The sequence below is a fragment of the Onychomys torridus genome, chromosome 23 (assembly GCF_903995425.1).
Source record: "Onychomys torridus chromosome 23, mOncTor1.1, whole genome shotgun sequence".
In the NCBI taxonomy this organism is placed as follows: Eukaryota; Metazoa; Chordata; class Mammalia; order Rodentia; family Cricetidae; genus Onychomys; species Onychomys torridus.
The window spans coordinates 44,037,571-44,051,051 of NC_050465.1; the positions used below are offsets into that span (position 1 = coordinate 44,037,571).

Consider the following 13,481-nt stretch of genomic DNA (forward strand, 5'->3'; position numbering starts at 1 on the left):
GACTTCATTGAATTCTAGGAAGTCTTTAATTTCTTTCTTTATTCCTGCCTGGACTGGGGGCTGGTGAGGGTGAGGATGGAAACAGGAGGGATGGGGGGGGGATAGAGGGAAAGAGTACTGGGATAGATGGCTGGAATTAGGGGGCAGCTGGGTGGGGGATGTGGAACCTAGTGCAGTGGAAACTTCCTGGAATCTTCTAAAGTGTCCCTAGCAAAGATTCCTAGTGATGGGGGATAAGGCGCCTGACCTGGCCATCTTCTGTAACCAGGCAAGGCTTTCAGCAGTGGGCCTGGGACACCAACCAAGCCACAAAACCTCCTTCAACCTACAATCTGTCCTGTCTGGAAGATGGTGGCATAGAACTTGTGGAAGTGGCCAACCAAGGATCCAACTTGAGACCCATGCCATGAGAAGGAACCCATGCCTGGCCTGACACTGCCTGGATGGCCATGGACCAGAGGCTGGATAGTGGAGGGACCCAGATATGACTATCTAGGGAAAAAATTAAATGATATGATTACTAACAATATTCGCTATACTCATAGATAGGTGCCTAGCCCAACTGTCATCAGAAAAACTTCATCTGGCAACAGATGGGAGCAAACGCTGAGACCTACAGCCAAACTCTAGGCAGAGCCCAGGGGACTCACAGAAGAGGGGAAGGAGGGATTGTAGAGGCAGAGGGGTCAAGCACACTATGAAAATACTGCCCCCAGAATCAACTAAGCAGGGCTCACAGGGGCTCACAGAGACTGAAGCAACAATCACGAGCCCTGTGTGGGTCTGAACTGGGACCTCTGCATATACATTATAGTGGAATAGCTGACTATTCTTGTGGGATTCCCAACAATGGGAGTGGGGAGTATCTTTAACTCTTTGGCCTGTTCTTGGGACCCTTTTCAAGTCTTGTCCAGCTTTGATATGAGGGTTTGTGCCCTACTCTTATTGAAATTTGTTATGACATGTTCAGTGGATATCCCTGGGGGGCCTGCTCTTTCTTTAAAGGGAAAGGAGGAGGAGTGGACTGGAGTACAGGAGAGTTAAAGGGGATGGGAGGAATGGACGGAGGGGAAGCTGCAGTCAGGGTGTAATGTATGAGAGAATGATAAAAAAGGAAAAGATAAACACGTCTCAGAAATGAACAGAATTTCAAAGTGCCCAAGATAGCATGAGCTTGGTGGTGGGCCCCCCAAAGAGGCAAAAGAGTTTCAAACAAACAAAACAACCAACTACAAATCACTAACTAAGAAAATGCCCCCCACAGGCTTCCCTACAGCCAGATCAACTGAGGTTTCCTCCTCTCCAATGAGTCTAGCTTGCGTCAAGTTGACTTGAAAATAGGCAGCACAAGCCAGGCAGTGGTGGCGCACGCCTTTAATCCCAGCACTTGGGAGGCAGAGGCAGGCGGATCTCTGTGAGTTCGAGGCCAGCCTGGGCTATAGTGTTCCAGGACAGGCACCAAAACTACACAGAGAAACCCTGTCTCTAAAAACAAACAAACAGCCAGCACAGGGCTGGGGAGATGACAGGATGGCAGTAGCTGCTCTTTTGCTCTCCTAGAGGACTCAGGTTCAATTCCCAGCACCCACCTGGCAGCTCACAATTGTCTGTAATTCCAGTTCCTGGGGTACAACACCCTCATATGGGCATACATGCATGCAAAAACACCAATGCACATGAAATAATAGTAAATAATTTTTAAAAATAGCCAGCACAACAGGTAAGTATACTACCATTGAGCTACAGCCCCACAGTATCCTACTTAAAAAAAAAAAAGATTTATTTATTTATTATGCATACAGAAGAGGGCACCAGATCTCATTACAGATGGTTGTGAGCCTCCATGTGGGTGCTGGAAATTGAACTCAGGACCTCTGGAAGAGAAGACAGTGCTCTTAACTTCTGAGCTACCTCTCCAGCCCACAGTATCCTACTTTTAACAAGGAACAGATTTTCTAGGGATTGTATTTCCAATCAACAAGGAAGCATTAGATTCAAAACTACATTTCAGAGTAAGACTGATAGATATCACACAGAGCATTCCATCCAACAGCAGCAGAACACACACTCTTGTCTGGACCACACTGAGCATTCTTCAGGATAGATGATGTGAGGTCACAAATGTCTTTTACTGTATCAAGTATCTTTTCTGACCACAACGGCATGAAATTAGAAATCAGCAAGAAGAGACCCGGAAATTAGACATCAGCAAGAAGAGACCCGGAAATTAGAAATCAGCAAGAAGAGACCCGGAAATTAGAAATCAGCAAGAAGAGACTCGGAAATTAGAAATCAGCAAGAAGAGACCCGGAAATTAGAAATCAGCAAGAAGAGACCTAGAAATTAGAAATCAGCAAGAAGAGACCCAGAAAATAGAAATCAGCAAGAAGAGACCTGGAAATCTCAACCACATGTGGGAATTACACAGAAGCAACAGACTCTTGGGTAACCAACGGGTGACAGAAATGAAAAGGGGAATTTCAAAATACTCCAGATGAACAAAAATCCTTCTGCAGCGTCCAAAACTTATGGAGTGCTGCCAAGGAAGTTCCAGGGGGACAGTTAAGGACAATGAGGTCCTCTGTCAAAAATCAAAGATCTCACGCTAACTTTAAAACTCAATGAAGGAAGGAAGAGTAACAAGATAAGTAACAGAAAAAAAACAGTGAATGTTAGAGTAAAAATAGGGGCCAGGCGGTGGTGGCGCACGCCTTTAATCCCAGCCCTCGGGAGGCAGAGCCAGGCGGATCTCTGTCAGTTCGAGGCCAGCCTGGGCTACAGAGTGAGTTCCAGGAAAGGCACAAAGCTACACAAGGAAACACTGTCTCAAAAAAAAACAAAAAAAAAAAAGTAAAAATAGGGTACAGGAAAGCAATTCTACTAATTAACAAAAGGAAGAGTCGTACAGCCAAAAAGTACAAGCACTCAGAAGACTTTATTTTCTATTTAAAAATGTATTTATTTATCCTGTGTATAGGGTGTTTTGTATGCATACATGTCTTCATATCACATATGTGCATAGTGCCCAAGGAGGCCAGGAGAGGGTGTTACAACCCCTGGGACTGGAAGTACAGACGGTCTGTGAGCTGCCATGTGGATGCTGGGAACCAAACCTAGGGCCTCTGGAAGAGCAGCCAGTGCTCTTTCCAGCAGAGCCATCGATCGCTCAGGATCTACTGTTTCGTTTTGGTGTTTATCACAGAGGAGTATATATTGGAGGAGTCATATACAGTATATATTAAAGAAGTTTGGGGAAACTGGAGAGTGAAAACACAAATGTGCTAGGAAAAATAATGTGAATCTTCAATCCTTTCCAAAGATACCAGAAGGGACTTGAACAAAGAGCTCTAGCCTCCTCTCAGATCTTTCCCTCACTATGTTTCTTGAACATTTCACACGTAATTACCCTACCGAACCCTCCCACTTGCCTTGCCCATCCAATGCTCTATCTTCCACCCCCAACCTCTTCTAGTTTTCATTCTAAAGACACTTTCGTTTGATGAGCGACCCGCAGCACTGTCCGACCCTGCTCTACCCCGGCTATTCCTGACACCCCGCTTTCCATGCCCATTAGCGTGGTTGCAACCTGTAGCTGTCCCATGGGAGCCCCAGCACATGAAGGGAGAGGGCTGGCTTTCCCACTGCTGTGTCTTCCATACCCAGGCCAGAGCTTGGCGTTTATGGCAACTAACAGACATGATAAATGGAAATCAACGATGGTTTAGGAAACAGAATGCTGGATCCCAGCATATGAGAAGTGAGGCCATCATGATGAAGACGAGGCCCAGCGTTAAGAATTGTAGTGACCTGCTGGAACAAATTAAAGTCCAAAGAACTGGGACAAAAACTTGGGGTAATTCTCCACGTGTTTGGTTTATTTCGTCTTTGATACAGATTTTCACTATGCAGTCCAGGCTAGTCCTAAGGTCCCAATCCTGACATCTTAATCTCTGAACACGGCCATCAAACCTGGATGACAAGCACATTTTTATTATAGCTTAATCTAAGTACTATGCATAACCAATCTTTCCAATTTTCTTAGAAACCTACATTTTAATAAAACTTTTTTTTTTTCAAGACAGTGTTTCTTTGTGTAGCTTTGGAGGCTGTCCTGGAACTCGCTCTGAAGACCAGGCTGGCCTCAAACTCACAGAGATCTGCCTGCCTCTGCTTCCCCAATGCTGGGATTAAAGGCGTGCGCCACTACTGCCTGGCTTAATAAAACTTTTTAAAAACATCTCTTTAAGGGCTGGCAAAATGGTTCAACTGGTAAGGGTGTTTGCTGCCCAAGCCTGATGAGCCAAGTCGATCCTCTAGGACCCACATAACGACAACGCCACAAAGTTATCCTCTGACCTCCATGTGAACATTGTGACACCTCTCTGTGATAATAGTGCTAGTTTACTTTGCTGCTACCACAAATACTGTGTGTGGTGGTTTGAAAGAGAACAGCCCCCATCGGCTCATATATTTGATTGCTTGGGTCCCAGTCAGTGGAACTGTTTGGGAAGGGTTAGGAGGTGCACGGCCTTGGTAGAGGAGATGTGTCACTGAGGGTGGCTTGAAGGTTTTCGAAAGCCCACACCATTCCCAGTTAGCCCCTTTTCTGCCCCATGCTTGTGGATCAGATAAAAGCTCTCAGCTACTGCTCAAGCACCATGCCTGCCCGCCTGCTGCTGTGCTTCTCGTCATTGTGGTCATGGGCTCACGCTCAGGGACCGTGAGCCCCAAATTAAGTGCTTTCTTCCATACGTTGACTTGCTCATGGTGTCTCCTCACAGAAACAGAATAGTCATTAAGACAAGAGGACCACAGGTAACTTGGGAAGGAAAGGGTCTATTTCATATGACAGCTTACAGTTTGTCCATCATGGAGGGAAGTCAGAGCAGGAACTCAAGGCAAGAATCTGAAGGTGGAAACTGAAACAGAGACCATGGAAGAAGGCCGCTTGCTGGCTTATAGAACCCAGGACCACCAGCCCAGGGGTGGCATGGCCCACAGTGGGTTGAGTCCTTTCACACCAACCACCAATCAAGAAACACAGGCATTAGCCCGGTGGTGGTGGTGGTGGCGCACGCCTTTAATCTCAGCACTCAGGAGGCAGAGGCAGGCGGATCTCTGTGAGTTCGAGGACAGCCTGGTCTACAAAGCGAGTTCCAGGACAGGCACCAAAGCTACACAGAGAAACCCTGTCTCGAAAAACCAAAAGAAAGAAAAGAAAAAAGAAGCACAGGCCACGCCAACAGAAGCAATTCCCTAGCTGAAGTTCCTTCTTCCTGGGTGACTCTAGTTCACACCAAGTTGACAAAGAAAAGACAAACCAACAAACAATCGCCGGTATAAATACATTTTAAATTAAATTTTAAATTAAAAAACTATCTGAGACTTCCAGTCACCCCTCCGTCTGCTTTTACTCAGTTCACCCATTTTTTAAAACTCACAGTGTGGGCAAATATGACCTACATTTCTGATCTCTCTGCCTGTACCTCCCCATACGGAGAGTACTGTTTCTGAAGTGCGGGGATTGGACTCAGGGTTTGTGAGCGTTAGACAAGCTCTCTACAAACTAAGGGACATCCCACCACAGCTCATCCAGTTCCTCCAGCTGCTCTGTCAACCTAGTCACCACACCAATGTTCCCCTTGTCCTCGGAGGTGATTCTCAAGCTCATGTCTAGGAATCAGTTAATTTGAGCACATTTACCCCTCTCATCCGGGAGAGCTGTGATGGAGGCTCAGAAATCTACATTTTAGAGATTTATTTTCTTATGCATGTGTATGTCTGTCTGTCTGTGAGTGTGTGTACATGACTGTAAGTGACCCCAGAGGCCAGATCTCCTGGAGCTGGAGTTCCAGATGGTTGTGAGCTGCCTGGCATGGGTACTGAACTGAACTCAGGTTCCTGTACAAGAGCAGTACACATTCCTGACTGCTCAGCCATCTCCCCAGCATCCCCATACCAAGGCTTTATTAAGCACCTCAGAAGACTTGGATACAGATGATCAAAAAACTAAAAAATGAACAAGCAATTTGCTGGAGAGAACTCTATTAATAATACCAGGCTTATTTGTTCATTTTTGTGGTTATATAGTCACCCGATCGGCAAGTAATAAAGACCAGTTATTTTTATGCAAAAGGAAAGTTTTACATTGACAAGGAACTGCCATGTTCAAAACAATATTAGAAATCACTGTTCTGGGAAACAAAGCCCAAATTCCTTGAGCTCATACACAACAAGCTCAACCCATGGTCTGATTTTGAAGCACATTTCTCTTACAAACCTGTGTGACTTTTAACTTAGCAGATCTTAGAAACTTATCTTTTAGTTAGCCTTTACTCTGCTCTCAATCCATCCTAACAATGTTCTAAAAGCATGCTAAACTCTTGGAATTGGCAGGATCTTGGAGATCCAATTATTATTTTACAGAGACGGAGCTCGTCTTCAGTATATACCATTTGTTCCCGAACTTCTTTGTTGTTGTTGCTTTTGAGACAGAGTTTCTCTGTGAAGCAGTCCTGGCTGTCCTGGAACTCACTCTGTAGACCAGGCTGGCCTTGAACTCACAAAGATCCACCTGCCCATGTTTCTGGATAATTTAACTGCACTATTTCTTAATAATGTAAGGCTAACAGAGGATGAAAATTTTCCTAATAATCCTCTCATGACCTTTATATAGAATGAATTACAATTTGGTTCCCCTTTGCCATTTATGCCTCCAGCCCCTTGTTACCACTAAACACTGGAGACTTTATGAAGAATTAGTCCTCCAGAGTCATAATTGGTAATATCCGGGTGTAGTGGCACACACCCACATCCCATCTCTTAAGTATATAAGACAGGGGGGTTGCCACGAGTTTGAAACCAGCCTGGGCTTCATAGCAAGTATGAGGTCAGCCCGGGCTTGTGTAGTAAGGCAAAATGAAGCAAATTAAAGACACTCCGTAACAAAATAAATAAATAGAAAGGAAAGGAAGGAAGGAAGAATAAAGTTTCTAGGATTTAGCAGGTATCCAGATAAACCACATCTGCGCAATGGTATTGACTGAAGTGAGCATGTAGTGATTGTTCTTTTGTCCTGATAAGCGTCACCATCTACATTTTTAGTCTTTCATCTACTAGTCCACGAAATGACGCTGCAGGAGATTAAATTGCCTAAGGTGTCTAGTGTCGCCACCGTTCAAGTGACGGAGGTCTCCGGATTGTGAGCACTGACCCTTTCGGTTCCTAGGGCACCTCCCGGCCCCCCATCCTCCTCCCTCCCTCCCCTCGGGCCACTCACTTTCAGCAGCTTTGTCCCGGCTCCCTTGCCCTTCTCCTTGGCCTTCTCTTTGTCCGCGTCCAAGGGTGGTGGCTTGACTTGCTCATCGGCATAGTGCACAGAAGAGACGGTGGACCCTCTGCGCCGCATGCCGGCCGGTGGGATGAGGGAGCTCTTCTGGGGCATGGGGCTAGGCATCATCAGGCTCGGGGTCCTCAGTCTGTCCTGGGTGGAGGGCTTCAAGGTACCAGAGGTGGTCAAAGATGCGTGGGCGGGCATCGCGCCTGGGAAGATGGAAAACTTGCGGGGTTCAAATTCTTGAGAGTTGATGGAAACCCTCCGGATTCCCGGAGGAGGCAACTCCATTGTTACATTCTCTTCAGGGCCCAATCTGCCACTACACCTAACCGCTGTTTTTTGCGCACGCGCGCTGCTGCCTTTCCCGCCCTTTCCTGGACCACGTGCAGAATGCCAGCCTGGGCTTTGGAGGTGTGACTTTAGCAAGCTGGACCATCTGCTCTGGTTCCTTGTCAGAGCTTGCTGGTGGGCAGCCTCCTTCACATTATACTAAACTTTACTTACGTCTTCTCTTCACACCATTTCTTTTAGATTTATAATTTCAGACATACTTTCTGTGCACTCTCACCCGTGAGCCAAATGCATATTTCCAGCAACCTATTGGGACACCTTTATCTGACTGTTCCACAAGACAGGACGCAGTCATATATTGATCTGACCTCCAGAGCTCTAGTATGTTCCAAATTCATTTGATGTAGTAATGCCACATTCGCAAAATTCTGACCCTTTTAAAAAAAAAAATGTATCCTTGGTACAAGAATCCTTCTTCTCTTCACTGTTCCTATTCTGGGACATCTCTCATATAGAAAAGTACAATGATTTACTCTATGGTTTCCCAGCCTGACTCATCCATTTCTTCCGCTGTCTCAGTATTAGAATAATTTGCCATTCTACACAAAGCAAACCCAGAAGCTTCCAGAACTTTATTGGCTATTTAACATTTAAATATATTTTTTCGCAAAGCTACACAGAGAAACCATGTCTTGAAAAACCATATATATATATATTTAAGGTAGTTCTAAGGCAAGGTGGGTAGCACATTGGACTTTTGGGAGTTTTGTTTTTTGAGACAGGGTTTCTTTGTGTAGCCCTGGCTGTCCTGGAACTTGCTCCATAGACCAGACTGGCCTCAAAACTCATAGAGATCTGCCTGCCTCTGCCTCCTGAGTGCTGGGATTAAAGGTGTCTGTCACCATTGCCCAACTGCACATTAGACTTTTAAAAATATAAAACATTTTAAATATGTTTCCCTACCTCAGAGCCATTATTTGCTGTTATAATATTTGAAATGTAGTCTTCTTTTAGGCAAGAGTGCTTAAAAGTCGCCTTTAGTGAAAGGACCAAGCAGATGCCATAACAGGCTACTCAGTCTTCTCTCAGAGATCAGGCCTCCATTTCAGTTTCCTGAGACTTGAGCAAGCAGTTTCTGAGAGGGCCATGAACAAAAGACAATCATTGATGCCCCTGCCGGCAGGGACAGGGAGACAAGCAGCCTGGGCCACTGAGCCAGCCCTCACAGTCAGTACGTGCCTCCTTGGCAGCTCAAGGACAAAGCCTGGGACTTGTCCAGGCCTGCCTAAAAATGGGTAACCGTAACCCCCAACTAACCCTAGCCAATTAAAAGTTACTAACATGATTGCCACCGGAATAAGCCAATCCTGAGTCTGTTCCATATAGTCTGTACACTCCAACCCTCCTTTGCTTCAAAAACCCTGTCCATTGCTACTCTCCTGCTCTGCTGCTGTGTTAGACAGAGAGACCTGAGTTAACTTGAAATAAAAAGAATCCTTGCTTTTGCATTGTATTTGGTCTCCTGATGGTCTTTGGGGTACTCTGGTACAACATTTAGTTAATCTCTACCACCAGAAACTCCATTTCACACAGCCCCTCCTCACATCCAACCTCACCTAAGACCTTTCCTAGATTCTCCATTCCTATCCCTTCCTAAGTAGACTAAGATCCTTCTAGAAGGCAGACAGTATGTTTGCCATGTGCTCTCATGTATGCCCCAAAGACACAATGAACTGCTACCTCCAACCTACTGCTTGACATAACCCTTTATGTGGGCTCACACTAGTAGCTGCTAATCTCTAAAGGCAGGATTCTTTAAGAACAAGAACTCGGTCCTTGCCTCTCCCTTTCAGGATACATGCCACAAAATCCCAAGCCCCTTAATCCCTATGTGTGTCAGTGTGGGTCTGTGCTGTACGGTACCTAATCTCCGCCCCAATGAGACTCGTCTTCCCAGCTCATTGTGACTTCCGGAGGGATCATGTAATGTAGCATGAAGCAGTCTTGCTTTTTGTTTGTTTTCTCAATGAGAGATGATTGTATTTGTACTGTAAAACTATTCCTGCTGGGCAGTGGAGGATTCCAGCACTCGGGAGGCACAGTCAGGCGGATCTACAGTGAGTTCGAGGCCAGCCTGGAAGTTCTGAGAGCTAGAGCAAGTTCCAGGACAGCTAGGGATACACAGAGAAACCCTGTCTGGGGGTGCCAGGGGAGAGGAAACAAACTGAATCAAACAAAAAACAAAACAAAACAAAAAACTATTCCCATGCTTCATTTATTGGCTCCTTAAGGAGAGTCCAATTCTGCAGGTCAGCATTTTCCAGAATTTGAAATGTTTTCTGGCCAGGGCCTGAGCTGTAAGGAATAAGTTTATAACTATTAGAGATCTCTGGTTAAGTGTAGAAGCGCTGTGCATTGGTTTCTGGAGACACCTGCTGGAGAATAGTGGCATTATTGGTTTACTGTGAACCGTGAACTACAGAGGAAAGAGGAGGCCCTTCAGGGTCCACAAAAGTCTGGTTCTTCAGAATTGTCACCAAGTCTGAAAATGTATTTGAGCCTAATTGATGGAGGCAGCAAGCAATTGTTTTTGAATGGGACAAAAATGAAGTCTTGTGAACAAATTTATATCTCTAGGTATTTTAGTCCACTAGCGCCACACAATTTAGGAAGAACAAAAATGTGTTTCTCATAGTTCTGCTGTCTGCTGGGAGTCCAGTCTATGCTTCCTCAACAGTCCCTTGAGCAGCGTCCTCTGGCTATCTGTGCTCACATGACAGAGGTAAAACTAATGAAGTTTTGGTGTGTCCTACAAGAAGTTTACCTGTCTCGGTCTGAGGTTTGGTCAGGACAAGAAGCTCAGAATGTGGCAGTGTACTCCCCAAAGCCACATGGTAGAAGGAGAATGTGGACCAGCTCCCACCTTTTCCCCAGGGTACTCTTGAGTAAGGAGAGGTGAGAAATAAAGAGATATTTTATTATCTCTATTAGATAATAAAATTAGATTACATAGAAATATAGAGGGGAGAGAGACAGATAGAAACACAGGATAGCCTCGGGAGGGCCTGGATCAAAAGTCACCAGCAGGGTTGGGGATTTAGCTCAGTGGTAGAGCGCTCGCCTAGCAAGCATAAGGCCCTGGGTTCAATCCTCAGCTCAAAAAAAAAAAAAAGAAAGAAAGAAAGAAAGAAAGAAAGAAAAAAAAGCCGGGCAGTGATGGCACACACCTTAATCCCAGAACTCAGGAGGCAGAGCCAGGTGGATCTCTGTGAGTTCGAGGCCAGCCTGGGCTACAAAGTGAGTTCCAGGAAAGGTGCAAAGCTACACAGAGAAACCCTGTCTTGAAAAACAAAACAAGTCACCAGCACCTTCTGTCTCTACTAAAGGGCTTTTTAAAAGAAGGCCAAGGGGTGGAGCAAAAGACCACCCCTCCCCAGCACAGCCAAGTGCAGACCCTTCCAAACACCTGATGACCATGCATGTGGCCAAGCCATCTTCTAATGCGGCTCTGCTGGGTAAAGCAAGCTCAGATCTCACTAGGAAGCTTTGTAGGCCTCCACAGGAGAACTGACTCACACAGGTTTACTTCTGACCTTACTGTGCACATCCACAAACAAACAAACAAAAAAAAACCCAAATGAATGTTAAAGAAATTTAAATTTAAAATTTAAATATTAAAATAATATATAATTTTACATTGAGAGATAAAAATCAATGAAATATAATTTCATTTGAGGGACAACTAGGAAAATTTGAAAATGGACTAGATGTTAGATATTTGGTATTATATTTTCTGGTTACTTTAATGATAGTGTGCATTCATAGACAAAAATCCTTAATTCTTAGAATAAACATCCCTTCAAAAGGTTTTGAAAGAAAAAAGGGAGCGTACAAAGAAAAAGCAAATAAGGTAAAAGTTTAACATCAAACCTAGGCTGATATCTCACAACACTGTGTTTTCAAACCTCCAAAATATCCTACTCGGAAGGCCTGGAGAGACCGCTCAGCAGTTAAAAGCACCTGCTGCTCTTTCAGATTGGACCAGAGTTCAGTTCCCAGCACCTACATTGGATGGTTTACAACTACTTGTAACTCTAGTTCAAAGAATCTGACACTTTTTCTAACCTGCACAGGTGCCCACACATGTTCACATACATAAAAATAAAACTTTCTTTACTTTGTAAATGCTGAGCTGAGCTGGTGAGCTGGCTCAGCTGGTAAAGATCCTTGTACAAGACTGGTAACCTGAATTTGGGTCCCAGAACCCACCCATGTAAAGGAGGAAGGCCAACCAACTGTGCCAAGTTGTCCTTTGACCTCCATGTTTTCTGTGGCACAAAGCCCCTCTCTCATCATTTATACACACATATGATGATGATGGAGAAAAAGAAGGGGAGCAGGAGCAGGAGGATAGGAAGAGGAAGCAGAAGCAGAAGAAGCAGAAGAAGCAGAAGCAGAAGCAGAAGCAGCAGAAGAAGAAGAAAGAAGCAGAAGCAGAAGCAGCAGCAGAAGAAGAAGAAGAAGAAGAAGAAGAAGAAGAAGAAGAAGAAGAAGAAGAAGAAGAAGAAGAAGAAGGATTCTTCTAAAGTGCTAAGCTCACTCACCTTCCTGACCTTTTTTGTGTGTGTATGCCCCATCTCTACCAGTAGAAATCACGTCCATTTTACAAAGCCCCACTCACATCAGACCTCACCACAAACCTTTCCTAGATTCTTCCATTTTTGCTCACTCTCTAAGTGGATTAAGAGCCTCTAGAAGGCAGACAGTATGTTTACCATGTGTTCAGCCTCCCTATCCTCTGCTCCCATAAACCTGTGGGGGCCCACAGAGATTCCATAGTGTGGCCTTATTCCATCATGACTCAAGGTCAGAGAGTCTGAGCTTGTTTTGCCCCACAAGGCTGCATAATAGAATGTTTTGGCCTAAGGAGTGGTTACCAGGTGTCTTATATTTCAAGGTCAAATTACAGGATGTTTTGCCTCATGGCTACTAAATGTTTTGAGAATTAAAGAGGTGTTTACATTTGTCTGTACTTTGTACCTTGAACCATTGTGTCCTTGAGAGGGGGAGGTCTTTCACCTCTCCCCCTTGCTGGTGTATAAAAAGCTCATGAGGAACAAACTCGGGGCAACTGTGGTATTGACCCAGAGCCCTCCCAATACTATTCTGTGTCTCTGACTTTTTAAGTCATACGTCTCTATTTTTCACATCTATTATTTCTTAATCCTCATTCCTCCCTCCAAGGACTGTTGGGTAGTTGGGAGGGACCCAGCATAAACCCAGGCTTCATCCTCAAATATTCAGATTTGACAGGTCTGATATTCTCATCTATGGCCTTAGCCTTTTGCCTTGAGTTAATCCCTGAGACATTCATCTGCAATGAATTTTCCTTATCATCATGGTCAAAGGAATGTTGGGTGTGCATTGCTGAAGGATTTGTCCTATCAGCTGCTCAGGGACTTCATGCTTGCTGGGGTACATCAGGAGATTTGCAATCCAAGTCATACTCAAAGACCACTCTTCCAGTGTCAATTATGACGTTATTCCCCATCTGCAGTGCAAGGCTCCCTATTCTCTGTGCTCTCAGGAACATGCCTAGCAGCTTAGCTAACACAGAGCTGCTATCACTTATGTCTGTGTTTCAAGTCTAGTACCACAGCACTAGCATTGCTTTCTGAAGGCCCTCTAGGAGGACCTGCTGCTCATCCCTGATAGAATTCATGGGGCTGGAATATCTGTGCCTCTGTTGACTATTGGGTAAGTCTGTTCCCAGACTTTTGGGGTCACTGATGGCTCTTCCATCTTTATAAGCAGATGCATCACAACTGACCAACAGCTCTTTGATGAGATATGG

The 13,481-nt window shown here is 44.9% G+C and overlaps 1 protein-coding gene across 1 annotated transcript in view; it reads right to left on the reverse strand.

Moving 5' to 3' along the window:
* C2cd6 (C2 calcium dependent domain containing 6) overlaps window positions 1-7,624 on the reverse strand; it is a 93,102-nt gene extending 85,478 nt beyond the window's left edge. The window contains exon 1 of the mRNA XM_036172996.1: window positions 7,280-7,624. Coding sequence (XP_036028889.1) covers window positions 7,280-7,624 — 345 coding nt within the window. The remainder of the gene's footprint in view (window positions 1-7,279) is intronic.
* Between the last annotated feature and the right edge of the window lie 5,857 nt (window positions 7,625-13,481).